This window comes from Mustela erminea, chromosome 1, assembly GCF_009829155.1.
Source record: "Mustela erminea isolate mMusErm1 chromosome 1, mMusErm1.Pri, whole genome shotgun sequence".
NCBI lineage: Eukaryota > Metazoa > Chordata > Mammalia > Carnivora > Mustelidae > Mustela > Mustela erminea.
This window is the reverse complement of record NC_045614.1, coordinates 128,868,192-128,895,894: the sequence shown is the minus strand read 5'-3', so window position 1 is coordinate 128,895,894 and position 27,703 is coordinate 128,868,192. Positions and strand designations below refer to the sequence as shown.

At 37.0% G+C, this 27,703-nt stretch overlaps 1 protein-coding gene across 2 annotated transcripts in view; it reads right to left on the bottom strand.

Moving 5' to 3' along the window:
• Positions 1 to 26,141, bottom strand: part of SERPINI2 (serpin family I member 2) — a 35,742-nt gene extending 9,601 nt beyond the window's left edge. Inside the window, exons 1-6 of one of the 2 annotated variants that reach the window (XM_032341796.1) lie at positions 26,053 to 26,141; positions 23,463 to 23,717; positions 17,827 to 18,057; positions 16,323 to 16,517; positions 16,048 to 16,240; positions 2,301 to 2,398 (exon numbers count right to left, since the gene is read on the bottom strand). In XM_032341796.1, the coding sequence (XP_032197687.1) occupies positions 2,301 to 2,398; positions 16,048 to 16,240; positions 16,323 to 16,517; positions 17,827 to 18,057; positions 23,463 to 23,709 (964 nt within the window). In that variant the 5' untranslated portion in view covers positions 23,710 to 23,717; positions 26,053 to 26,141. The remainder of the gene's footprint in view (positions 1 to 2,300; positions 2,399 to 16,047; positions 16,241 to 16,322; positions 16,518 to 17,826; positions 18,058 to 23,462; positions 23,718 to 26,052) is intronic. The other variant, XM_032341802.1, reaches the window with a different exon arrangement.
• Positions 26,142 to 27,703: the final 1,562 nt, after the last annotated feature.

The following is a 27,703-nucleotide window of genomic DNA, read 5'->3' as shown; positions in this document are numbered from 1 at the left end:
CTGTAACAAGATGAGGCGAGTAAGCATGTTCTTTCCCGAGGACCACCTAGAGTAAGACAGGATTCACATATGGAACCCAGAGCAGCTGACCTAGAGACCCATACCAAGACAAGAGTGAAGAACAAAAAGCTTGTTGGGGTATAGCGGAGAACTTCACCCAGTTTAACACTGATACCAGATCAAGTGACTCCATGGTTATCATGCTGAGCCTCTGGTCTCATGTATCCTGTCTTACCACGAAGAGGACATGATCTTGAGGAAAGAATAGGACTTGAGAGCTAACAGACCAGAACAAGGAATCTAGACTCCATAAAGTCACTGATTTCCTCAGGTTTGTAATAATTTTTCCTCCTTTTTTCTATGAAAATTCCAAGTATGACTCTGTTAAGAGGGCAAGAAACTTTCTATACTTTTGCTAGAAGATGTCCAAGTAACTATTAATATGCCATTTTTTTTAGTATCTACTATTTATGTAGTACCTATTATGTGCCAGACATAGAACCAGGTGACTTACATACCTTCTTTCATTTATTTTCACCACCATGATTTATTATCTCATTTAACAAATTAGAAAGTTGAGGCTCAGAGAGCTTAAATATTTTACTAAAGGTAACACAATAAGCAATAGCAATGTGAAGTCAAATATTCATCTCCAAGTTTCCATAAGTAACTGTCTGAAAACATTTCATTCAAAGCTTGTGAATTACATGAATGTAAGGTAGTAGCTCCTGTGTAAATATCCCACAGCCCTAGTGTTGGACTGGTTCACAGTACCTTTTAGAGAATGTTTACTGCATTAGTGATAAGTAGGGATAGCAGGGAATTTGCTGTTCTAATGATCAGATGTGGTGCCATTGAGGGCCCTGGCTATTTTATTTCCAGCAGAAAAATAGAACCAAAGCAGTTAAAGCAACTCAAATAGGCAACTCAAAGAAAGAGCAGAGAGAAAGAGCAGAAAAGGCTAGACATTTGTTTTTCGCTGTTTCAAGTTATTCTCTTGCACAAATTCTCTTATAAAACATTTTGGAGGTATTTTATGATAAATCTGCCTACAAAAGGAGACTTCTAAGGAGATTTTATAGAAGTCACCAATTGCTGGGGATTTGTAGAGCAAGTGGCTGTTGGAAATGTCTGATGTATAGCAAGTAAGCTTCTGAAGGCTAGAAAGAAGGCTAACAGGAAGACATGCTTGAAAAATAAGTTGGTTGATTTTAGGTTGCCGAGATGGTTGTGTTCCAGCACACACGCAGATAGCATGCTGTTGCAGTATTTAACGTTGACTGCCTCTTTCCTGATGCTGATGAAATTGTCAGAGAAGTCAGAGCTCTCTGTCAGGGTGCGAACAAGTAGCTAAATCATGTGTGAAGGTAATAATGAACATCTGTCACCAGTGTATCCCACCCACCTCCTCCACCAGGAAAGCTCATTCATTCTATTCATTTACCCACATAATTGATGAGTGAATAAATTAATGACTACTTCTCCAAAGACCAGACACTTATATAGGAATACACAATATTTCCATGTTATGATGTAAAACCCTATCAGACAGACAGGCTTGTATTTTTATGCCTTTTTTTTTTTTTTTAATAAAACAGAAGACTGAATTTAAAAGGGGGTAAAAAACTTGGGACAAATTGGCCCTCTTCGTCCATCTTTTTTCTCTTTAGTTAGATATTTTTGAACTAGTGGGTACTGCCAAGACAAGAGAAAATAAAAGACTGTCTTGGGCTTTGTTGTGTGAGTGAGCATCTTAGGCATGTGCAGTTTCCCAGGTGTGAGTTAGCATAAAAGCTCCATCTCCTCAGATGCGTTGTTAGTCTCAAAGCTAAATCTGCAAGCTGTGGCATTACAATTTCTACATTGTGTTCATCATCTAGCAGCTTGTGGATGCCTATTTCATGGGCTCCAATATTACCAAATTAACATTTGCAAATTGGTGTATAAGAGTTTTATTAGCTCCAAGTAGATGAGAGCCTCAAAGTTGTAATTCCCATTATTCAGATAAGGAAATCCAAGCAGGGCTGAAATAAAAGTCCGTACAATACTTTACCTACATAGTTTTATTACAAGCATGGTGAGAAGGCTTATCTAACATTCTAAAATGCTCTCTGACTTTCATTAAGGAAAATGGCTTAAATGCAAAATAAAGTGCTTGTTTACAGACAGCTCAACATGACATTTAGCCACTGGGTTTGTATGTATTTTCTGGGGCTGAACGCTCTTTCAGATCAGTCAGTGAACAGAGTTACTAAGAAAACATATTAACATAATAATATGAGAATTATTTATCACACTACCTGTTATTCCAGAAAGGTCACAGCCACCACTAAATATCTCAGTTATATTCAAAGAATACAGAGCTTCTTTGAAGTCTAATTTTTGTTCTACTTTAAATCTGTTAAAAAAAAAAATGAAGAGGAAAATTCTTGAAAAATTATATACATTTGCTACCAAAATGTTTTCTACAAAATGGATGATTTGGAAGAAATTATAATGTGAAACCTTTTGTTTTCATTATCCCAATTACATTTCCTCATATATATAATACCATTTTCCCCCAGGTCCCCTGGCTGTTCTGAAGTTACTAATAGCTTGCTTCCCAGATAAATGGTTGGTGGCAAGAAAATACTATATTTTTTGAAGGTATAATTATCTAATAAAACAGGGTGAGAGTTCTAAGTTTTCAACTGCTTGGCTCCTTCCCTAGAAAAGTAAAGTTTCCCTCCAGCAACTGTATATACTCTGTTTTTCACACCATCAAAGATGGTTCCTGGCATACATCCAAAATACTATGGAAGGGAAAAGAAGCCAACAGCCCTTGGAGAAGAGTGTTGGCTACTGAAGTACAGAGAGACATTAATAATCTATTATTCTTCCCCTGTCACAGCTGATGTGACTTCCTTTAATTTACGAACATACCTAGTATCTTCTCAATAGGTCCTGTAAATGGTGTAAAAGACAGAAAGAAAACTAAATTTCTTTAAATAAAATAAAAGATAAAGATTATAGGAGGGAAAAAGATTGCTGGCACTACTCCCCTTTGCAGGGCCTTAAGGTAGGACTCTAGCTTCCACTAAAATCTTTAAACTTCAATTTACCTGACTTGAAGACTCTAACCAGAGAATCTCAGAGTCTCACAGGCTGATCTATGACTCCAAGTTAACAGAATACTGAATCTGTTTACCATTTCACTAAAAAAGAAGGGGAAGAAAAAAAAAAAAAAAAGCTAGTGCTTACTGACTTTATAGATGCCAGAAGCATTCATATGCATTTTAAAACCAGGTTGGAAACTTAATGAAAGAAAAGAGCAAGGAGTTCTGTATATTTCTTTCATCAGTGAAATTCCAGGACAAGTCCTGCCTAAGGAACTCAGTCTGTGAACTGAAGGACATTTGCCCCTGTGCTCTCCAGACAAGGCTGATCAAGGACGGGACCCTTGCTTAGCTAATAGCTAGGCCCATACCCAGGGCTAGAAATCAGCTTAAGTAATAAGTCCAATTAGATCACTGTTTTAGTTGCCAAATACTGAGCAAGCTTTTTAATTGTAATTGTTCAAAAAAATGAACATGTTATGGCAGAAATTTACTAGACCTGAATTATATCTTGGTAATATATTCATACTTTCAGAAAATATTTACTTATTCAGAGCCCTGAGGAGGGACACAACATGGGCATTAAAATCTACTGATGATGAAAATAGCTTGTGTTATGTCACTGTTTTCAATTTCTTTCTTTTCACTTTCAGCTAAAAAAGATAATGCAGCCGGATGGTTTTGAAATCTTTCCATTTTTTCCCTGTTTTTATTACCACACTCTTTTTAACAACTAAATGGAGTGTAGGCATCTGAAAGGTGGAAAATAAATGTTCTAGTTCACCTAAAAATTGGCTATTTTTAGCATAATAGTTTTAGGATAATGACAAGAATACTGCAAGACTTATTACAACTTTTAATAATGCCTAATTATCGGTGGAGAGTCATTTAAACTAAGCTAAGTCCTGCTCATAATATAGTCCAATGAAACCTACAACAATAGAAACTCATTCAACCATTTAATAAAAGTATAATCTACAGCCAATTTCTAATTATCCATAATTACTGGAGTCATGAATAGCCAGGTGTGAAGCAGTACTTCCATGTGTTAGACATTTAATACAGATTATAGTTTTTAATCTTCACAAAAACCTGAGGAAGTTAGCATTAGTCCCATTAATTAAGGAAGTAGAAGATTGAGGAGGTTGATTTCCAGGCTTACGTTCAAAACAGGAGACAAAGTTGGTATTGAAATTTAGGTCCATTCCAACTCAAAGTTAATATGCTAACCCACATTGCATTCTAATCAAAATATAATTTGAAATTATAATCTCAATCTATATATATATATATATATAGTGTTAATCATGTGCTTCATTCAAATTTTGTGAGACTTAATATTTATTTTAATATTTCCCTTGACCTTCATCTAAAATTTTTTGAAGAATACATCTAAAGATGAAAGAATAAGCAGCAAAAAGACTGAATAGACAATTAAGTAAGTATAATATGAATGTTTTAGCATTTGTAAACAGTATCTAACATCAGTTTACTGCCATATGGAAACATTGGTTTAAAGGGGTTTCACACAGGTAACGGGTGCAGAAAATGAAGAAAACAATTCAGAATTCCCATTTTAAGATGGAGCCACTCCTGGTCTGTAGGCCTTGTTGTAGATTAGTGTAGCCCATTCTTTTCTGTTTATACCCAAGATTCTTACTTATAGATATAAAGTCTTGGATGGATCTCCCTTGGGGCCCCTATCAATCCTGGTTTTGATTCAGTGCGCTTGAGTAATCCTTGAAATGTTCAGGTTTCGAGCCAACCAAACCAAACCTAAGGTCTGCTGATGAGGATAAAAATGTAACACAACCTCTGACAGTGGTGGACCTAGACTATTATATAAGTACATGGTAGTTTTGGGTCACTTTCTGACCAATTACCTAGAGTGTGTTTGTGTGTACGTATCTGGGTTTGTGTCTTATGTGTGTCTATGTATGAAAAACTCTGTTAGCCTCAAGGGTTGAACTAAAAATGCTTTCTGTCCCATAAGAGCATATCTGGACACTGTTTAATGTAAACCTGATTCCAGTGTCAATAGGTTAAAGTAAGCGAACATTTTGCAATCACTAGTGCAGCTGGTCATGACATTCGTATTCTCATAGTCAGCTTCACTTAGCCTGCGATCACTTTCTCTCACCCATATGCCATTCACATTCAGTTGTTTAGAGATCCAAAGCTGGCCAAACCTGGGATTCATTTCTAGCCCGGTAAGATCATACTTCATGGCCTATGGAAGATGTTCTCTCTTTTCTAAAGTCTCTGTGGCACTGTTGCTTCACATCTCTTGCTGTTTGTTGTGTCTCTGACACTTTGTTCTGTGCTCTCCCTCATGCTTGCCTCCATTACACCTGTTTTCTGACTCTTGAAATGTTGGCTCTGCCATGTGTTAGCTGTGTAAGCATGGGCAAGGTATTTCCCTCATCCATAATGTGTATATAGAAGTTGATTGCTATCAAATTTATTTGGGGGATTAAATGATATATGGTAAAGAGGTGCAACATCCAGGACAGTGTCAGCACCATAACAGATGCTCAATACATGTTAAAACTAAGTGAGAATAATAAGAAAAATAATAAGAGATACTACTGAGTACTAAAAATGTTATAAACAGTACTTCATGGAACCCTCATAATAACTCCATGAAGCCCATATTATCATTGTCCCATTTAACAATTTTTAAAAATCTTAGTTATTTAAAGTTATACAACTTGGTTTTCAATATTATGCTCTATTTTCCAGGATCTTGTCTTAACAGTAGTTAAAAATACTGTGAGATGCCACATTGGTCAGTATTTTTTAAAAATGATGACTCTCTCTGAAACTCGGCAAGATGGCGGACAAGTAGGAGACCCTGTTTCAACTGGTCCCCTAAAGTGAGCTAAATATCTACCAGAACACTCTGAACACCCATGAAATCAGCCTGAGATGTAGGATTATACACTTCTGGATCTCTATGTGAATAGAGGATCATCAGTGGAGAAGAAAAGCAGAGTGGGTACCCTCAGACTGATATCAAAAGATCAGTAGAAGGGGGAGGGAGCCACTAGAAGTGACCCTTTGGAAAGTAGTACCCCAATATGAAAGTGCCCTGTGGCTGAGGACCAGAATTAACTTGGAGTCTGGTTGAAGGCACTGAAAAAGAGCAAAAGAGCCTAAGCGGTAACTGGTGGAATCAGCTGGTCACAGGCATGGGCCTAAGCCCACAGACCCAGGACGGCCAACACCAGCAACCACCTGTGTCAGAGAGATTGTGGGGGAGCCTCCGCCGTCCCTGAGCTCACAGCTTTTGGCTACTTGCACCACCGCTCGTCTGGGCATATTCCCGCCTGCGCGTGAGAGTCTGGTGTTGGCACTGACCCACACTCTCTAGGTTCACACCCTTCTGTGCTCTGCATGACCTGAGTGACCGCAGGCTGTGAGTGCGCTCCCCCTACAACTGAGAATGCTTGGTATGGGTGCCAGCAGGTGCTCTTTAGGACCCTGGCCTTCTGCTTTCTTATACACTAACAATGAAAATATAGAAAGGGAAATGAGAGAATCGATTCCACCTGCTATAGCACCAAGAATCATAAGATAACTGGGAATAAATCTAACCAAAGAGTTAAATGCTCTGTACTTGAGAACTACAGAAGACTCATGAAAGAAACTGAAGGAGATACAAAAAGATAGAAGACAATTCCATGCTCATGAATTGGAAGAATAAACATTGTTAAAATGTCTGTACTTCCCAGAGCCACCTATACTTTCAATGCCATCCCAATCAGAATTCCACAGCATTTTTCAAAGAGCTGGAACAAACAATCCTAAAATTTATATGGAACCAGAAGAGATCCCAAATTGCCAAGGAAATGTTGAAAAAGAAAAACAAAACTGGGGGCATCACGTTGCCTGATTTCAAGCTTTACAAGAAAGCTGTGATCACCAAATCAGCATGGTACTGGCGCAAAAACAGACACATAGACAAGTAGAACAGATTAGAGAGCCCAGATATAGACCCTCAACATTATAGTCAAATAATCCTCGACAAAGCAGGAAAAAACATACAGTGGGAAAAAGAGTCACTTCAATAAATGGTGCTGGGAAAATTGGAGAGCTATGTATAGAAGAATGAAACTAGACCATTCTCTTACACAATACACAGAGATAAACTCAAAATGGGTGAAAGACCTCAATGTGAGGCAGGAATCTATCAAAATCCTAGAAGAGGGACGCCTGGGTGGCTCAGTTGGTTGGACGACTGCCTTTGGCTCAGGTCATGATCCTGGAGTCCTGGGATCAAGTCCCGCATCGGGCTCCCAGCTCCATGGGGAGTCTGCTTCTCCCTCTGACCTTCTCCTCCTTCATGCTCTCTCTCACTGTCTCTCTCTCAAGTAAATAAATAAAATCTTAAAAAAAAAAAAATCCTAGAAGAGAACATAGGCAGTAACCTCTTCAATATCGGCCACAACTTCTTTCAAGACATGTCTTCAGAGGCAAAGGAAACATGGAAAAATGAACTTTGGGGACTGCATCAAGATCAAAAGTTTCTGCACAACAAAGGAAACAGTCAGCAAAACAAAGAGGCAACCTACAGAATGGAAGAAGATATTCACAAATGACACTACAGACAAAGGGCTGATATCCAAGATCTATAAAGAACTCCTCAAACTCAACACACACAAAACAGATAATCACATCAAAAAATGGGCAGAAGACATGAACAGACAATTCTCTGAAGAAGACATACAAATGGCTATCAGACACATGAAAAAATGTTCATCATCATTAGCCATCAGGGAGATTCAAATCAAAACCACTTTAAGGTACCACCTTACACTAGACAGAATGGCCAAAATCAACAAGACAGTAGACAACAAGTGTTGGAGAGGATGTGGAGAAAGGGCAACCCTCCTACACTGTTGGTGGGAACAAGTTGATGGAGCCACTTTGGAAAACAGTGTGGAGATTCCTTAAGAAATTAAAAATAGAGCTACTCTGTGACCCTGCCATTGCACTACTGGGTATTTATCCCAAAGATACAGATGTAGTGAAAAGAAAGGCCATCTATATGCCAGTGTTCATAGCAGCAACGGCCACAGTTGCCAAACTGTGGAAAGAGCCAAGATGCCCTTCAGTGGATGAATGGATAAAGAAGGTATGGTCCATATATAAAATGGAGTATTATGCCTCCATCAGAAAGGATGAATACCCAACTTTTGTATCAACATGGACAGGACTGGAGGAGATTATACTGAGTGAAATAAGTGAAGCAGAGAAAATCAGTTATCATATGGTCTCACTTACTTGTGGAGCATAAGGAATAACATGGAGGACACTGGGAGAAGGAAAGGAGAAGGGAGTTTGGGGAAATTGGAGGGGGGATGAACCATGAGAGACTGTGGATTCTGAGAAACAAACTGAGGGTTTTGGAGAGGAGGAAGTTGGAGGGTTGGTGAGCCTGGTGGTGGGTATTAAGGAGGGCATGTATTGCGTGCATCACTGGGTGTGGTGCATAAGCAATGAATTTTGGAACACTGAAAAAATAAATAAAAATTTTTTTTTAAAGTAAAGTAAATAAATAAACACAAGGTGCAAGGAGAAGTTTTCCCAGAAGGGAAAAGGAAAGATGTTGTGTTATATTTTTTCCTTTTTTTAAGATTTTTTATTTATTCATTTGAGAGAGAGGGAGATTACACAACAGTGAGAGCACAAGCAGTGGGGAGGGGAAGGGTCAGAGGGAAAGGGAGAAGCAGATTTCCTGCTGCCTAACTTGGAGCTTGATCCCAGGACCCCAGGATAAAGACTTGAGTCAAAGGCAGATACTTAACTGACTGAGCCACCCAGGCACCCCAGATATTGTATTATCTTGAATAATCAGATAATGTGTTATCTTGAATGGAAAGATCAGAAAAGCTTTCCAAAACCCAAACTTGGTTTTAAGGAGTAAGAGAAATTATCCAGAAACATGGGGAGTGGTGGGAAGTGGAGAAAGGATTGAGATATGTTATCATCATGAAAAAAGCATTGTTAACTACCAAATTTATATTTCTAAAATACTGCCTTAATCATTCCACTATCTTACTTGGAAATTTTCAACAATTCCTCTTTCCGTACAGGACTTAACCTTCTCAATTCTTTTAAAGCCCAGTTCAAGTCCTTCCCCTTCTGTGAAGACGTTTACAACTCCAGTTTCTGAGGCTTCCTGTCCCCTCTCTTTTGTTTCGTGAACTTCCTAGTGCTTACTGATTATAACTTTCTTTAAATATTTACTGTCTGCTGCTGGATATTGTTAGTAAATTTCTTGCACAAATCTTGCACCACTCCATCTAAGTGGTGACCATCTTTCTAGCAGGGAGCATGTCTATCCCTTTGCATCTGTTTCCATTCCTTGCCCATAGTGGGATCCCAATCAATCTGTGCTTTTGAACAGGAGATAAAGTTTCTGGGAAGTGGTAAACCGATAAGAGCACAAAGCTGTAAGACAGTAAACATGAGAGCTAATTCTCTCTTTCAACACTTAGTTGAATGTTGATCAATTCACTTTTTGACTGACTCAGTTTCCTTCCCTGCAAAATGCAAGGTGTAACCAAGTCAGACTGCAGAACCACAACATTTAGTATTACATGTTTAATTAAATGCTTTACAAAGTTAAAGTGCTATATAATTGAAAGTTTCTTTTTTATTTATCTTATTTGCATGTATTAAATAATCACTTTTGCCCATACACATAATCATAAAACGTGTTCTCAGAGGGTTTCTTAAATAGAGAAGATATGATATATAGAAATTGTGTGTCAGACTCTTCAATATCTTTTGAGTACTAAGATATTTGTAGGATCCCATACTACGTTTAGACAAAGTAACATGATTATTTTAGCTGCTATCCAATGCGGGTAATGCCCAAATTAGATATCTGGTATGTTATAAATAACAAACACTAGAAAGCACTCTAGTATTTTCAGACTATATTCTATCTTATTGGCCTGAACTAGTCGTACATCAAAAGGAAAGAATAAATGTTTCTAAACAGTAACCAAAATCTAAATAGTCACTCACATGTTCCTTCCTAGTGTTATTAACATAGAAGCATTTTTATGATTAATTTTTCTCTCTTTGGAAAACACTAAATTTTGCTACCAAAGAGATTTTTGTTTTATTAACAGAATTTAGTATAGTGGATGTTACAAATTAAATTGTGCCCCCCCACATTCATATGTTAAATCCCTATCTCTCAGTACCTCATGATGTGACCTTATTTGGAAATAGGGTCATTGCAGATATAATTAGTTGGCCCAAGGTCATAATGGAATAGAGGGGACCCTTAATCCAATATGATTGGTGTCCTCATAAGAAAGGAGAATGCCACTTGAAGAGAGATGGCCACATGACAACAGAGGCAAAGATAGGAGTGGTGCATTTATATGCAGAGGAACACCAAAGATGATGGATCGCCACCAGAACCTAAGTAGAGGCAAGGAAGGAGTCCACACAGTCTCAGAGAGAATGGCCCTGCTGACACCTTGATTTTGGACTTCTAACCTCCAGAATTATGTGAATGAATTTTTGTTATTTTAAGTCCTAGTCACAGCTGATTAAGCTGTTCAGTTTTACCGAAATCTTTAGTTACCATTTTAAAAAAAATTATTTTATTTTATTTTATTATGTTATGTTAGTCATCATACAGTACTTCATTAGTTTTTGGTGTAGTGTTCCATGATTCATTGTTTGCATATAATACCCAGTGCTCCATGCAATACGTCCCCTCCTTAATACCCATCACCCAGCCCCTAACCACCCTCCCCTCTAAAGCCCTCAGTTTATTTCCCGGAGTCTATAGTCTCTCACGGTTTGTCTCCCTCTCTGATTCCTCCTCGTCACTTTCCCCTCCCTTCTTGTAATGTCCTCCATGCTATTCTTTATGTTCCACATACAAATGAAATGATATGATAATTGTTTAGTTATCATTTTGAAAGCCTAATGCATTCATCCAGATATGAGAGAACCACAGCATTGAGTAATAAAACTGAAAACTGTCCATCCATTCTAAAGCATTTACTCAGCTTATATAGTTTTCCCTATCTGTACTGAACAGATTTCAAATGGGTGTTTTTGTGTTGTAAGGAAATTATTCATTTAGAGGAAAATGTACTTTAGAACTTTCAATCCATGATCTTCCTGCTCAGGAAACTAAAACTGTGAACTTAACACATAAGCAAGTCATTCCTTTAATAAATTGGAAGTCTCATCCTCTTATGAAAAGTGAATACATTTTAAATGTAACACTGTGTTAATATGATTGAATAACTGATAACAATGTTTCAGTCTTGTGAATTTAAAAATCTCATTTTTATTTCCGTAGAGAGGTTTCCAAGAAAATGGTTGATGTCCTCCCTTTCATTACGCTGCATGTATTGGAAAGTTTCATCAGGATCCTCACAAGGAATGAATTAAAATCTGACTGGAAAGAAGAATTCTGATTTTTGAGGTATTTATCATTAGATAAAGGGAAACAACATAGAATTGTTTTCTTTGAAAATATTTATATAATTTAATTAAACAGTATTCATTTAGCACATACAATATGCCATGAAATGTCCTAGGGACCATGGAAGCCAAAATGAAGGAGACGTAATTCCCTGGTCCAGAGCTCACATCTTAAAAAGATAGATGAGAATGTGAGCAAGACATGGAAATGTAATGTAACAAGTGCCATAATGTAAGTTTGTATAAAATGTTCTAGAAATAAAAATAAGGGATGGTTGATTCTAACTGAGCATGTTGGGGGAAAGTACACCAAAGTGTTAAATGTGAGAGATGTTGAAGGATAAATGAGAATTTACTGGTTAGACACCACAAACAAGGAAGGGTCTTTCAGACAGAGGGGATAGGCGAGAGGGTGACTGAGAAGTAAGAGGAGACCTTCTATTTTGGGATTGGCTAGGCAGTGATCTTAAAGATTTTTATTTAGTTAGTTAATTATTTTGAGAGAGAGAGAGAGAGCATGAATGGAGGGGAGGGGCAGAAGGAGAAGGAGAAACAGACTCCCCACTGAGCAGGGAGCCCGACCTGGGACCCGGTACTCGATCACAGGACCCTGGGATCATGACCTGAGTCAAAGGCAGACACTTAACCAACTGAGCCACCAAGACACCCTGGGCAGTGACTTTAACAGAGAAAGAAAAATAACCATTACTTCTGAAAGAAAAATAGCTATCACTTTCTTAGCACCTTCTATTTGCTAGATTTTGTGCTATGAGTAGAAGTATGTAATGAGGCTCTGTAATTGAAACTGCCACCAAATTTTTAAAAAATATTTGGTGCCTGGAATTTATTTGAGAAAAGGAAGTACAACTGCCAATTAATATTTCTGTTTTCATATCACTGAAGATTCAAATTTCGCCTTTAAAACAAGTGTTCATTTGTTTGGGAAAAGCAACACAATGAACTTCTCATTATGCAAATAGAACCAGTGGGATGGAAATAGTGAAATTTGAAATCATGAGGGTATAATCTATTCTAGATGATATGAAAAGTTTCCACTGAGGGTCAAAATCTGCTGCTTAAGATTCTTATCATGACTGGGAGTCTGGGCTTAAAGGGCATGGGAGAAAACCTATGTTACCTTCTTTCTGTGCTGGGAAAAGCTGAAGGACCCTGGATGCTGGGTAGGAGGGAGATAGAAAAGACTTTGGGTGAGGGTCGGTCTGGCACCAGGACAGCAATGGACAGGAGACTCCTGGTTATAAGAAATGGCTTAAACTCCAGAAACACTCATCCCTGGCACATGGTTTTTAAATAACTTTCCACCTTAAAAGCTCCCTGATATGAGGAAGTGGTGATGCAACATGGGGGCTTAAGTGGGTAGGAGAAGAATAAATGAAACAAGATGGGATTGGGAGGGAGACAAACCATAAGTGACTCTTAATCTCACAAAACAAACTGAGGGTTGCTGGGGGGAGGGGGTGTGGGAGAAGGGGGTGGGATTATGGACATTGGGGAGGGTATGTGCTTTGGTGAGTGCTGTGAAGTGTGTAAACCTGGTGATTCACAGACCTGTACCGCTGGGGATAAAAATATATGTTTATAAAAAATAAAAAATTAATTTAAAAAAAAGCCCCTTTTATTAACACAGAGCTTTCAGTAAAATTTGGTCAAACATTGAAAATGTTCTTACTCCTATTAATTTGCCAAGGGCTACCTTAACATTACCACAAACCTGGTGGCTTAAATAACAGATTTATTGTCTCATAGTTGTAGAAGCTAGAGGTCTAACATTAAGATGTGGGTAGCATTGGTTCCTTTTGAGGACTGTGAGTTGAGTTCCAGGCCTCCCTCCTTGGCCTGTAGATGGACATCTTCTCCCTCTGTCTCTTCACATAGTCTTTCCACCACATATATCTCTGTATCCAACTTTCTTCTGTTTATAAAGATTCCCCCTATGTCAGATGAGGGCCCACACTGATAACTTCACTTTAACTTGATTACTTCTATAAAGACTGTCTCCAGAAAAGTCACAATCTGGGGTAGTGGGGGGTTAGGATTTAACCCCCATATGAATTAAGAGAGACATAATTCAACCCATAACCATTGTTCTTGGAGGAATTAAAAGAGAAGCCTGCATCCATACTGTAAGAGAAGTTGTATGAGAAGTGTGGCCACAGTTTGGAGAAGCTGATATGGATGGATTTGTGGGCTGTGCAGCAATCTTGCAGAGACTCCTAACATGCTAAAGAAGGGAATTCTGGCAAAAACCCTTATTTCCTGTTGTCAGTTGAGTCTGGGACTTATGTTTTATTATCTAGGCATTTGTTAACTGGCTGAAGATGCTGGGGCTACCTTGGCTACAAGTATCACTATTCCAAGACTGATAAACCACAACTTAGGACTGTCAAATGACTCTCCTCAGACCCCACTGCTAGTACATGGCATGAATAATTTCTAAACGCAGTGTTTTTGATCCCAAATCATGATCTTTCCAAAAGAAGGAGAGAGAGAAAGAAATTTGTAAATAAACAAGTTAATCCCCCAAGTTGTTATTTCTGTTATTAGAAGATAAACTATCTGTCACATCATTTTATCTCCAATAGCTTACACGTAGTAGGACCCCCCCACCAATACTCTTTGAAAGACTGAATAATATCCAGGTAGAGATATACAGATGCTGGGGAATTAGAAGAGAGGTTGGGGGAGAGATTCGGATTTTAGAGACAGGAAGAATAAGGGAATAAAAAGAGAGTAAGAATAAAGAATAAAAGAGAGGAAGAAGAAGAAAATTTTGGTGAAATTTTAGTAAACATTAGTTGGGAACAGAAAGAAAAAAAAACTCTAAGTCAGGGAGGAAGGAAATTTTACATTAGAGAGAAAAATAAACAGAAGCGAGTAGTGCTCCAGGGGTTGAAGAATGCAAGGTTTTCAAGAAAAGGGGGATGGTCAGTAGTATTAGGATCAACAACCTAGAATTAGGATAAGAAAAACATAGGATATGTTGTCATCTTGTCATCATCCTCCAGGATGACAAGGAAGGTAGAAGGAGAGATCTTCAAAGATGTATACAGACCTTGAGGTGAAGGGTAGAGAGGCAGGTTTGCTTAATGATATGTCTTCTTTAAGGAATGGGAAGTTCAGACACATGTTGAGAGTGAGAGAAATCAACATAAAGTGGCACCTGGGAATAGAAGTCAGGTTTTGGTGTGGTTTGTGTGAGTATTAAAAAAGAAAGTTGGGGCGCCTGGGTGGCTCAGTGGGTTAAAGCTTCTGCCTTCGGCTTGGGTCATGATCCCAGGGTCCTGGGATTAAGCCCCGCATCGGGCTCTCTGTTCAGCAGGGAGCCTACTTCCTCCTCTTTCTCTGCCTGCTTTCTCTGCCTACTTATGATGTCTGTCAAATGAATAAATAAAATCTAAAAAAAAAAAAAAAAGAAAGAAAGAAAGAAAGTTAGTTGAAGAAAAGTAAGGGGTCCCCAGCTCCAGCCTCAGTGAGGCCAGAAGGGGATGCTTTCTTGGTTTTTGCTTAAGAAAATTAATAGTTGGAGAGCAGGAGTGGCCTTATGAGTAGGCCAGGGATTGAGGATGATTAGGGAGAAATTAAAGCAGGACGAAGACCAAGTAGCAAAAAGCATTAAAGATATATGGTGAGAATATGATTGAAATGAGTGACTGGATCCCACCTAAGTGGAAAAACAAGGAAAAGCCAAGAGGTTTAAATGACAAAAGGCCCAGAAGAGGGATGTATAAGCCATACAGGATTTGAGTTTGCAGGAAAAATTAGAAATGAAAAGGACAGAATATCATTCATTAAACATCTGCTTCTTTTAAAAAATTGAGGCAGAGTGTGAATTGAGTTATGTGGGCACCACTTACTTTGAAGTTTCTCCTGTTGGCCAGAAGCATGATATTAAGAAATTAGTGTCAACGATTATTGTTTCCCGAGATAAGCCTTTGCAATTTCCATTTTATATTAACTATCTAAACCTGGCCGTTGGATTTCCTATTTGTCATTCAATGACTATTAGAGCACTAGCTGTCAAAGTTGATTTAACATATCTTTTAATTGTCAAGATAACATATCTTTTAATTGTCTGGTATAATAAGTATGGGCAGGGGGTGGTTTTCCTGAAATGTAACAGAAGATAGGTATTTAAAATTCCAATTAGTAAAGAAAGTAGAGAAAGATAAGTTTGTATAATAAAGGGAATAAAAATTCCTTTTCATCTCAACATTCTGGCTTGCAGACTTACATTTCTTCATCTATTTCAGAGAATATTGAGCCTTTATATTCAGTTCTCCTCATGGCAAAGCATTGCTGGCAATGTTCAGACTTGCCTTTGTATCCATGAAGCAGAGTTATACTTCCAAATGCATTTTTCTTCCGATCAGTGTCCTTTTCAAGTATCTGTTATCTTTCAGCCAGCTATTCAAATGCCTCCATAAGTGAAAACATAAGAACCAAATAATAAAATGACATTACCAACCTAGGGAGGCTTACTTCCACTTCCTCTTCTTGCATCTCAGAGAACCATTTTAGGAGTTGATGAGCAGTAATTCGCTTTTCCATTTCTTCTATGTGCACGTCTTCTGCAGGAAGTACAATGATTAAACTAAACTTATCACCTTTATAAGGTAATTCCAAAACCTGGTAGTTTATGGACGATTCAGAAAAATAACCTGAAACAGAGAAAGAAAATATTAAATAAATATCCTTGGCAATTCCCAAAATCATGCTTTGGAGGGCGATTTTTCATATTACCATATTTTGTTCTCACAAGAGTCTTCATCATCGGGATTTTGACTGCCGCACCATCCTTCTTAGTAAAATTCATCAACTGTGTGCTCTCTTTTGTGAATTTCTGCTTCCAATCACCCTTGAAATAAATAGCATTCACCAGGACAAGCCGAGTCAGAGGACCAAAGTCTTCCTCTGAAAACATGTCTTTAATTTTCCCTGTGATGCAAGTGGAGGAGGAAACAGGAAGAGATAAGCAATAGTGGTTCAGTGGGACTGCTTTCTATAGCACTGAAACAAAAATTTCTTTTGCAGATCAGTTATAAACAGGTGCTTTCTCCTCTAACCTTGGCAATTCTGAGAGTAGAAAAGACTCTCTGAGGCAAATCTGGACAGACCTACTAACGGACTCTCTTCAGCAAGATTATTTGTGTGAATTGTTTTTCAGCCAGAAGGAAAAAAAACTGAATGTCTCTCCCTGCATATTTACTCATAGTTTTCAAACTTTATTGCAAGTTTCTCCAGCAGGTCAATCAGAATTAGTAAGCTAATGGTACCCTCAAACCTTCTGCTCCCATGGCTAATGCCAGTGACCACCGGAGAAGGGACAAGAATGGAGTTGCTAGCGTCATTTTCTTCTTCTAAACAACCACCCAACATAAAAGCATGACTGAGTGCCATGGAGCTGTCTAGGGATGTTCATTATGTGTCCCATTAATGATACTTTCTTGTGAAAGCTGCTCAAAACACCAATCTCACATTCTCAACTATGCCTCCCTGTATGAGGCTTCTTATAAAGAATATGGTGGCCATTTATGCCATCATAATTTTTTGTAGCAGAATGGATGAACAAAGAAACAAACCACTGTTAAACAAGGGCCTGATATATGTTTGTTATTTCACATACATTATTCTCAAATCTTCTAATAATCCTGAAATGTTCTAATACTATCCTCATTTAAGGTGGGGCATAGCTTAGAACTAAGTAGGATGTGAATTCAGATCTGAGTAACTTTAAACTTTTGTTCTTTCTATTGTGTGACTCCATAGTCCCTGAGGAATTTTAGCTGGCTTGTATTGAAATTAAAGTATAGATAACCACATTTATGATAGGACTATCAACATTTCTTATTAAACATTAACCCATCCAACTAAGATGTGTTATTTAGAGTAATATGTGGAAAAGAAGGCACTTGAGGTTGACAGATCTAATTTTTACCTGGCCAAAGGCATTATTTCTACAGCCATAGATTAAAAACTTATGCTTAAACAAAAATTATTATTAAAGGTTTTTCCATTAAAATTCTATGAATAGGTGTCTCTCAAAAAACCTGTATGCTTTTCAAAGCAGCTTACAGTCTGTCTCAGTTTTACCATTTAGTATTAATTTGAATAACAGGGAAGCAAAATGGGAGAGCCCTCTGAGCCATAGTTTAGTAGGAAAATATTCAACCATTCTTTACTCTAGGATATTAAAAACCGTGAATACAATGGCAAATAATGAGTTTATGAAAATGGGAAACTTTACCATCTGTTTTGCTTTCTACCCAGGTACTTATTGTCTCTGCAGAAGTCTTTGCATCCTGAAAATCCACCAGTTTTATGGCACTCTGAAAAAATTCCTTGTTGCTATGGAGATACTGTTCTTTCACAGTGAATCCTTCTTGAAGGTAGAGGGCATTGGCAAGATTAAATGTAAATTCTTGCTTTTTCTCTGAGATGGCAGAGAAAAATGACTTCAGCACAGAAAATTCTTCCCCTAAAAAATAATTATAATGTATACTGACATATTGAACAACATAAAAACAACAGCTTTTCAGCTTTGCTTCTAAGCACTGATTCATATCACCATTTTTGCACCCTTAGGTATAACTAATGGTCCTTCCTGAGTTAGTATAAATATTTTAAGCATTTATCTTCATAGAATATGCATTTTATAAAGAACTCAGTTCTTAAATAGGAAGATTGTCATGTAAATTTGAAATTCACCAAAAACAAGAATGTGCATTTAGAAAAGCTGAAGGAAATTCCCTTTTTATAGTCAAATTTAGCTCATTCTTACTTGTTGGAAATTTATCTTTAGAACCTCATTCTTTGCATAACATGCGATATTTATGGAAGGAAAATACTAATGAATATTGATGGGGGGATGACAGTGACGAGCAATCTTTTTCAATATTGTTTTTATTGCAGCTTAAGAATTGCTCTGTTGTGAGCAATGGCACCTGTCCAAGTTTTGAAATTTATGAGCAACCCCTATAATCAGCTCTAGAGATGCACAAGAATCAGAATTGCCTATTTCTTCAGGTTCATGAATGTATATATTTTGGCTGTCTACGTGAAGAACAAAGATCTTTAACCGTTCCAACTATTGCCAGTAGCCAAATGAGGCCACCAGAGTCAGCTAGAATCACTGTTGGGCTGTTATTTATTGTTGCTCATTCTGACCGCACTGTTGTTGGGAAGGTAGATGTGCCTAGGAGATGATTCAGCTTTGGTCCTTGTTCAGGGGCTTCCTATTCACAACCAAAGATATTGATGCTTTTCAATCCCTTCTGGCTTAATCCTGGGACTCAATCATTAAATCTAGAAACTGTTGTCCATTGGAAATAAGGCATTTGTGTGTGTGCATGTGTATGTGTGTGCGTACACTTTTTCGGAGAGCTAACAGTCATAGGCATCTTTGTGCAAATAAGAATACGTTCTCTTCCTGGTGGGGGAGGGGGAGGGCTATAGCCCCATGGCCTTATATCTTGTCTGGCTGAGTGGAGCCTACATTTCAGTCCCCACTTCTCTCCTTGTCCTCCCCTGCTTTCCTGCAGGTACAACCCAAATAACCATATTGGAGTCTCTGTGAAGTATATTTCATTATATTTCAAACTCCATAGTTCTCCATTCTTGGGGATATAGATATAGACATAAACAATTTTAGCCATAAGAACTTATTGCCCTATGGTTGGATTTGAAGAATTTCAGCAAGTCCTTACAATCCTAGAATTCTTACATAAGGAAGGGAAGAAGGTTAATCTATTTTACTTGTTCATGCAATTTCAGAGGCAATCACTTGCAATTTAAAGCTGAGGGAAATATCTCAATAAATGGGAGGCTACAGAGAAGACTTTCTGAGAGAAAACGTGAGTATCTTCAAAAGAATTAAATCAGGTCAGAAATGAAGTGGCAGAATTTGAAACTAATCTTCAGAAATTTGTAATTTATGAGCATTTTTAAAGGAATGGGGGAATAAAAGAAAAGGGGGAGAAAAATAGTTCTGACTCATTTGTCATAGCAAAAAGATTTATGTCAAGTACTTAAGGTCTAAGACTGTATGACAAACAGTCAGTTGCCCTCTGATAAATCACTGGATTCAGAAGTCAATGAAAAATGTCATCAAGTAGCACAAGTTTGGAGGAGAATATAAAGTTATCTGCCTTATAAATTTGATTCAATTTATAGATTAATAACCTCTTTCACAAGATCAAAAAGAATATGTATACATGGATCCTAATAAGCAAAGAGAATCAATTTATTTCATTTCCTAAAGCAGAGCTAGAGAAAATCTACAGGTCATAGGGTGAATGTAACTTTCAGTTTGATTGTACTAGACCTTCAGAAAATGTTCCAAAATTGATTACATGTTTACTTCTCCTACAGTTAAGGCCCAAAGGCCAATTGTGTGTGAAATGTGAGAGATCCAAACATGAAAACAAAGGGAGTCGTGGGATTATAGATTATTTTAGCCAAAAGATCCATATAAATCAATTATTCAAACTCCTCTCTTTTTAGTGTGGAATCTAAAATCCAGACAGATACAGTAACTTTAGAGGAACAGATCATAAGTTTAAATGGTTGCAGAGCAAAGATTCATGGCTTGTTCTCTTTCCATGACACCCTTGGAATAAGGAAGCACCTCCGTTAGTCTTTGATTAGCAAGCAGCATAGTAGAAGCAAAGCAAAAATGGAAAATTATCGGATGCTCAGTAGACTGGAGAAGGTAAATTCCAAGCAGATGTTTCGACAGAGGACACTGAGAGCCCTGTGGGGTAGGATCCCAGGAGTTGTATTCCCATCTGTGGAACAAGGCAGGTGTTCACATAAAACAATCTGATAGCAGGAAACGTAAAATATAGACAAACTGAACAGAGAGCACCTTTGATAATCATTGGGAATAGAAGGTAGGGCCAGGACTAGGATGAGTCAATGGTATACTTATATTGAGCATAAAATTTAAGGAGATGCCAACAGACTCCATAACCAAGAAGATATTTTGTTGCCACACATTTTTTTTAAATCAGTTTTAATGCAAAAAAACCCATGAAGAACAAAATATAAAAATATTAAATAAAGACAGAATCATTACTAGTGATTTTCCTTTTCATCTTGGTTTCCAATACCAGTCACCACCTTCTGATATGACATACCCTTGGTCCCCCCCTTAACACCATTTTGTTCTTCTTTCTCCAGACCCTCTGAGCCTTTTCCATTTCCTTGCCCTCTTCCACTCTGTCCCCTACCTTAACTGTCTCCTTGTTCCTTATTCCTTAATTCCCTCCTCTTTATTTTCCAGAGTTTATTTTTCATATTTTTTCTCTCTCTGGCTCCTCTGCCTTTTCCTTTTGCAATTATCTTCCATCTGTGTCCCTCTCTTTCTCTCTCCCTTAACAAAGCATAATAGAAAGCAGCTTTGGTAGATTTTGTTACATGTGTTAACATACTCATGTTTAATTGTCCATATATATATTCTCCCAAGGAAAATATAATATATTGCCCTAAGGATCCACAGCTCTCAGTGAATCATTTTTGGAATTCATTCTGGACAATTTGCTGAACCTTTCTTCACCTCCGTTTCCTCGTCTAAGCAGCAGGGTTATGTCTACCTCACAGAGTAACTGTGAAGAGTCAGTGAGATAGTGGATACCAAACACAGTAACAGTGACTGCTGTACTATCTATATGATTGATAGTGTCGTCCTCATTACTACTGTGATTAGCCTTACATTCACAATCCATAGTTGTTAAGATTTCCGTGTTTCTCTACAAGAGATATCCATAGAGAGTAGTTTAAACTTCAGAGATTCTGATGTTGCTTATTTATCATAGAATCAACTTTACATATCTTTATAAATGCTCTATTACTTTTCAAAGCAGTATTGTGTGATTTAAATGTTTCTGAGACTATGTAGTGGGATTTGCGGAAATTAATACAGACAGTCAAGACTAAATTTGGAACACAGTAGCTTCATTTTGCATTATTCACAAAGGAAAATTCTTGCAATTAACTTCACCATCACCAATTTCTTTTCTACATAAAATTGCTTTTATTTAAAACAAAGCAAACAAGACCTTCTAAAAAAGAAAAACAAATCTCTAAATATAATTACTCTGTTCTGAGGCAAACAGACTGAACTTAGTAATAGTGATTAAATTCCCACATCAAAAATCTGGAAAGTTCCTCTGATGGTTAGGACACATTACCTGACAGTGATGCAAAAGTCTAAAATTAAAATCATTATGGAAATTGAGGACACAGTTAGCCAGAGAAATGGACAACCCTTTCTTTTTCTTTCTTTCTTTCTCTCTCTCTCTCTTTTTTTCTCTCTCTTTTTAAAGATTCTATTTGGGTGCCTGGGTGGCTCAATGGATTAAGCCTCTGCTTTTGGCTCAGGTCATGATGTCAGGGTCCTGGGATCAAGCCCTGCATCGGATTCTCTGCTCAGCAGGGAGCCTGCTTCTCCCTCTCTCTTTGCTTGCCTCTCTGCCTACTTGTGATCTCTCTCTGTGTCAAATAAATAAATAAAGCCTTAAAAAAAAAAGATTTTATTTATTTACTTGACATAGAGAGAGAGAGAGCACCGAGGAAGGGATAGACAGTGGGACAAGCAGACTCCCCACTGAACGCTGAGTCAGATGTGGGAGCCAACACAATGCCTATCCCAGGACGCAGAGATCATGACCTGAACCAGAGGCAGGCACTTAACTGTCGAGCCACCCAGATGCCCCAACAACTACCCTTTCAAACAGGATGACAGCACTAAAGCTTCTATACAGTATCTCAGACCTTCTGGGGACTCTGCAACAACAATCCTTAATACACAAAAAGACCTCAGATAGGTTATCTGAGTGCTTTTTAAAAGAGATTTCCTAGGGGCTCCTGAGAGGCTCAGTGGTTTAAGCTTCTGCCTTCAGCTCAAGTTAGGTCTCAGGGTCCTGGGATCAAGCCCCACATTGGGCTCTCTGCTCAGCAGGGAGTCTGCTTCCCCCCTACCTATTTGTGAGCTCTCGATCTTTCTCAAAGATTTCCTAGGGCACCTGGGTGGCTCAGTCAATTAAGCATCTACGTTCAGTTCGGGTTATGGTACCAGGGTCCTGGGATACAGGACCTAGTCTGGATCTCTGCTAGGTGGGGAGCCTGCTTCTCCCTCTCCCTCTGCTTGCAGCTCCCCCTGCTTATGCTGTCTCTCTGTCAAATAAATAAACAAAATCTTTAAAAATAATAAAATAAAAAAAGGTTTCCTTTAAAGACTATTAACCAAACAAGCTTTTAAAATGTATGTCTACATTACTGCTTTTTCTTGGTCTCAATCAGGTGAAAAAGTTGAATTTTAGTTATAAAACTAATTTTTAAAAGCTAATAAAATAATGAGAGATCCACACAAAGATTTCTGGGTGAGGATGTTCACTGCAGCATTTATATAAGAGAAATATAGGAAACTACCTAATAGTGAGAGGTTAAGTAAGTAACAATATTTCCATAAGAGGCAATAAAATGCAACAACTAAAAATTATATTCTGAAGCTGGTATGAGAAAATGATCACAACATACTGAGAGTGGAAGAATAAACAAATACACATACATAGACACACACATGCACACACAACATAAGTCTCAATTAAAACTGCCTGAAACAGGACAGAAAAAAATATACTAGTATACTCACAGTTTCATATCTGTATGAAAATATCTGTATTAAAAATAGTACATTCTTCTAGTAACATTTCATTAGAAAACAATTAAAATGAATATTTTTAAAAATTCTCCATTTTATTATAAGTTCACACTTTTGAATATTTTCCATGTATTTCAATTCTGGGACCCTGAACTTCTAACTGGCAAAATAAATTTGAGCACATCTTATCCAGTATAAATAATCATATGTAAGAATCTCACCGGCTGAGGTTTCCTGAAGTTTTAAAGTTTGTCTTATCTGCTGTCGTGCTTTTCCTTTTGCTCCCAGTTGTACCATCCCAAGACCCAACGTTGTTCCAAGGGGGGAAAATATAATGTTGTTCTCGTGAGATAAAGAAATAGCTTGATAAAGGTCCACTGCAAATTCGATATTTCTTTGAGTCAACGGTCTTGAGGCTTGGCTTCCAGAAAAAATCAGTAGGAAACTCCACAACAAGATCTTACACATTTTGACCTCTGTGCGTTAATTTAAAAAAAAAAAAATTGGTTTTCAAAATAATCAGAATTTACCATAGTAAGTTCCAACAGAAAACTTGTTACCTATTAGAACAGACTATTCTAAGATGATTCTCATGCCGGTTTTGAGATGAAGGATCATCTTTTAGGAGAAATAAATCCTGTGCTAATGGCATTTTTATATTCCTTCAAGAACTAGATCAAAATACAAAGCAGTCATCTAAAATCAAAGAAGTTATAATTCTGGAACACTATCAATAAGCAATACTATCTCTAAATAGCTGTATTATACTTTTTCCTATTTTTCCCATGATTCTAAATGGGATCACCTCTAACTCTTTATCAAGGGAATTCTCTGTCCACTCTACTCTAAAACTGTTTGTAAATCAAAAGAGAAACAGAATAAAAAAATGAAGACACTCTAGTGTGGTTTTAAACCTATAATAGAACGTTAATGCATTTTAAATTAGTTTGAGTAATCTGGCAAAGTCTTTGCAGTAGGAATTTTCACACTTTACACAATCTCACTTATGGGGCAAAATACCCCAAAATCCACAGTGTACTTTTTTTCAAAGTGAGTAAAAACAAACTTGGAAAAACCATAAAGAAACATAATTACCATCAAAAACAACTGATACAATAACAAAAGAAGAAAGCAATTTTTTTAAAAAAATCAAAGAATAATTTGAAACTTAACACATACAAAAGAGGTGTAATTGAGAACTTTATACAATTTACAATACTAATGATACCTCATTAAAGTGTTCTCCACTAAAAATACAGGAAATTCAGCCATCTGACTACATCTTAAGAATGAGTTTCACGATATTACCACAAACTTCATGAAATACTGATTCTGAAATCCTTATAAATTTTAGTGATACTACTTTTACCTTACAGAAAACACATCTTAGTATCCCTTAGTAACTCTTAGTTTAATAGGTTACTAGGAAATAATGTTCATTGGGGATAAAGATGAAAGCCTCCAGAACAATGTATTGTTAGCCTTAAAAAATGAAGAACTATATTTCTAAAGTGTTTTATAGACCATTATGAGGGTCAACATGACCCATTTGTTAAGAGTCACTATTACATATAAAGATTACTAATAGTCAACTATTCTCTAAAACTAAGATATAGAATCATTAGCCAGCTAATATTTGTAGTTAAACTCTGTTTGCTTAGGTACACAACTTGAAAAGGAAAAAGACCTCAAAATGCAATTTAAAAAAGCACTTGTTGGGGCATCTGGGTGGCTCAGTGGGTTGGGGCCTCTGCCTTCGGCTCTGGTCATGATCCCAGGGTCCTGGGATCGAGCCCCGCGTCGGGATCTCTGCTCCGCCGGGGAACCTGCTTTCTGCCTGCCTCTCTGCCTACTTGTGATTTCTCTCTCTCTGTCAAATAAATAAAATCTTTAAAAAAAAAAAAAAAAGAAGAACTTGTTGGGGCGCCTGTGTGGCTCAGTGTGTTAAAGCCTCTGCCTTCGGCTCTGGTCATGATCCCCGGGTCCTGGGATCGAGCCCCACATTGGGCTCTCTGCTCAGTGGGGAGCCTGCTTCCCTTCCTCTCTCTCTGCCTGCCTCTCTGCCTACTTGTGATCTCTGTCTGTCAAATAAATAAATAAAATCCTTAAAAAAAAAAAAGATGTATATTTTCAAACAAATGTTTTATTTGAGGATTAAATTAGTACATAAGGTTGTGAACTGTTGTGCAACAATAGGAAAAGCCAGTAAGAGAAGCTTTATGTCCAAAATACATTTCTGTGTATCATTTTCTAATATATTCAATATCTCAGAAGATTTCTGATTAGAAATATCAATTTGTAGAAATAAAAGTAGTACTTTTAAGTCACCAAGCAGCAACTCATTAGGCACATCTACATGTATTTGGTTTGTGTCAGAATAATAATAAATAATATTATGAAAGATATAATTTTCCCTTATAATAGAATCTGAGGGGTATCCTCTTATTATTATTAATAATCTTAATAACTAAAATTAACATTATTTGAGCATCCAGTTCTCCCAGAAAATTTCTACACAAAGTTCACAGCAAAAAATTGTCTTAAAAATTCACTTACCTCATTAGGTTTTGAATCCTATTTCATTAGAAAGCATGAAGTATTGTGAACCAAACAACATGATGAATAGTCCTATAAGAATTTGGCCTTCAAATTTACAATGACACCATTTAAAGAGAATAAAAGTAATGTGTTAATTTGATAAATTTAAATATTATCTGTATCAAAGTGAATTGAAATACCATTTCTTTACTCTTTGATCAGTATTATTGCATAGGGCTTCATTCAAAAGCTATTTAATTTTAAGATACTTACCCCAAATTCGCTTCTGATTATTCACTGTAGTTTTATAACTGAAATGCAACTGCTTGGAAACACTAGTACTTAAAATACTTGATCAGTCAAGGCCAACTTTATTTATCTTGAACGCTGTATGATTAATACCTTTAAACCCAAAGCAGGTGTTCACTACCTTTGTATAAAAGGACAAATATGATCAGGTTAATGATCAATGATGCAACTGGCAAGAATTGAGAGAGAAAACCATAATAGTTTTATAATATTTCACCCATTATTCCACTTCTTTTACAGTAAACTGAAATAAAACTTGGAAGGATATACTAGGGCTTGTAAATTTGCTAGTAATTAGTTCTTTTTGTTTCTCACAGGACTTGCACATCAGATTACCAATGTATGCCATCATAAATATTTCAGAATGCCTATGAGAAAAAGGATAAAGCTAAATCAAGTCCAGAATGCAGAGACAAATTGCTGCTGCACTTACAGAGTTCGCAACAATTCATCAAATTATACAATTGTCACAGGAATTTCCTGTGGTTACATTTTAATCCTTAGGAAAAAGAGTAGATACTGAGAAATGCACTCTCTATTTTGAACAAAAAGACCAGATTAAGATTATTGATTTACCAAATTATACGAAGGCAATACTATTAAACATAGATTTAATAATAAACATCGATTTTACTTTTATACACTTTTAAACTTTTACATGGTTTTCTCTACCAACAGTTCATTAATAAAAAATGGATGCATAATTGAACGGTTCATTCTTCTAGTTCAAATCAATCACCTCAATGACAATCAGATATTTAACACATTGTATTATTCATCAGTTGCCTCTAAGAAGAAAAATGGAATATTTGTTCCAGTTACTATCAACTATTCCCTATTCATAATTAAATGTAGTTGTTTCTGATAATTTTATGAAAAAGAAATAAAGAAATAAAATGAATATAGATACCTTCAAATGGAATTCATCAGAAAAACTTTTTCAAGAACCTTGTTAACCTCTTTCAGTGTCCTAATGGGGCTAGAGCTCACTGCCCAGCCCTGATGGTTGCTATAGGCCATAACCTCTTAATTCACTAAAATTCTTAACTGCCCATCTAAGTGTCTCTAAATGTTTTCTAAATCTTGGGTTATAATAATATTACTTGCTCTAACATATGCAAATTCATTTCCAGCTTTTAATTTAACACTATCAGCGATCATTTTCCAAAAAGAGTTATAGAGCACAATCTTTCTTCTTATTCTACTATGCAATTCATAAATAATAACTCTGAATGTTCAAGATTATCACTCAATCAATGCTTTTCTCCCCCTGTAGTGACACCAGCGAACATCCATCACAAGTACCATTGGCTACCAAATTATTATTTCTCCATATTACTCAGATCATAATGTGATTTAACCTGGAACAAGCCATTACTTTTCCTTCCAATGACAGAAGCAGACACTCTGTCTTAGTAAGATCATTTAATGAAGTTGTTCTGTAAGGACCTTATGTTAGAGCAGTTCAAACAGAATATACATTTTCCTGTCTTTTGGGGAGTAAAAAAGAATGGCTATGAATTTCTCCTCCATGGTTTAAGCTCTTTTAATAGACAATAAAGATACCACAATTGTCCATAAAATATTCCTGCAGACCTTTTTTTTTTTTTTTTTT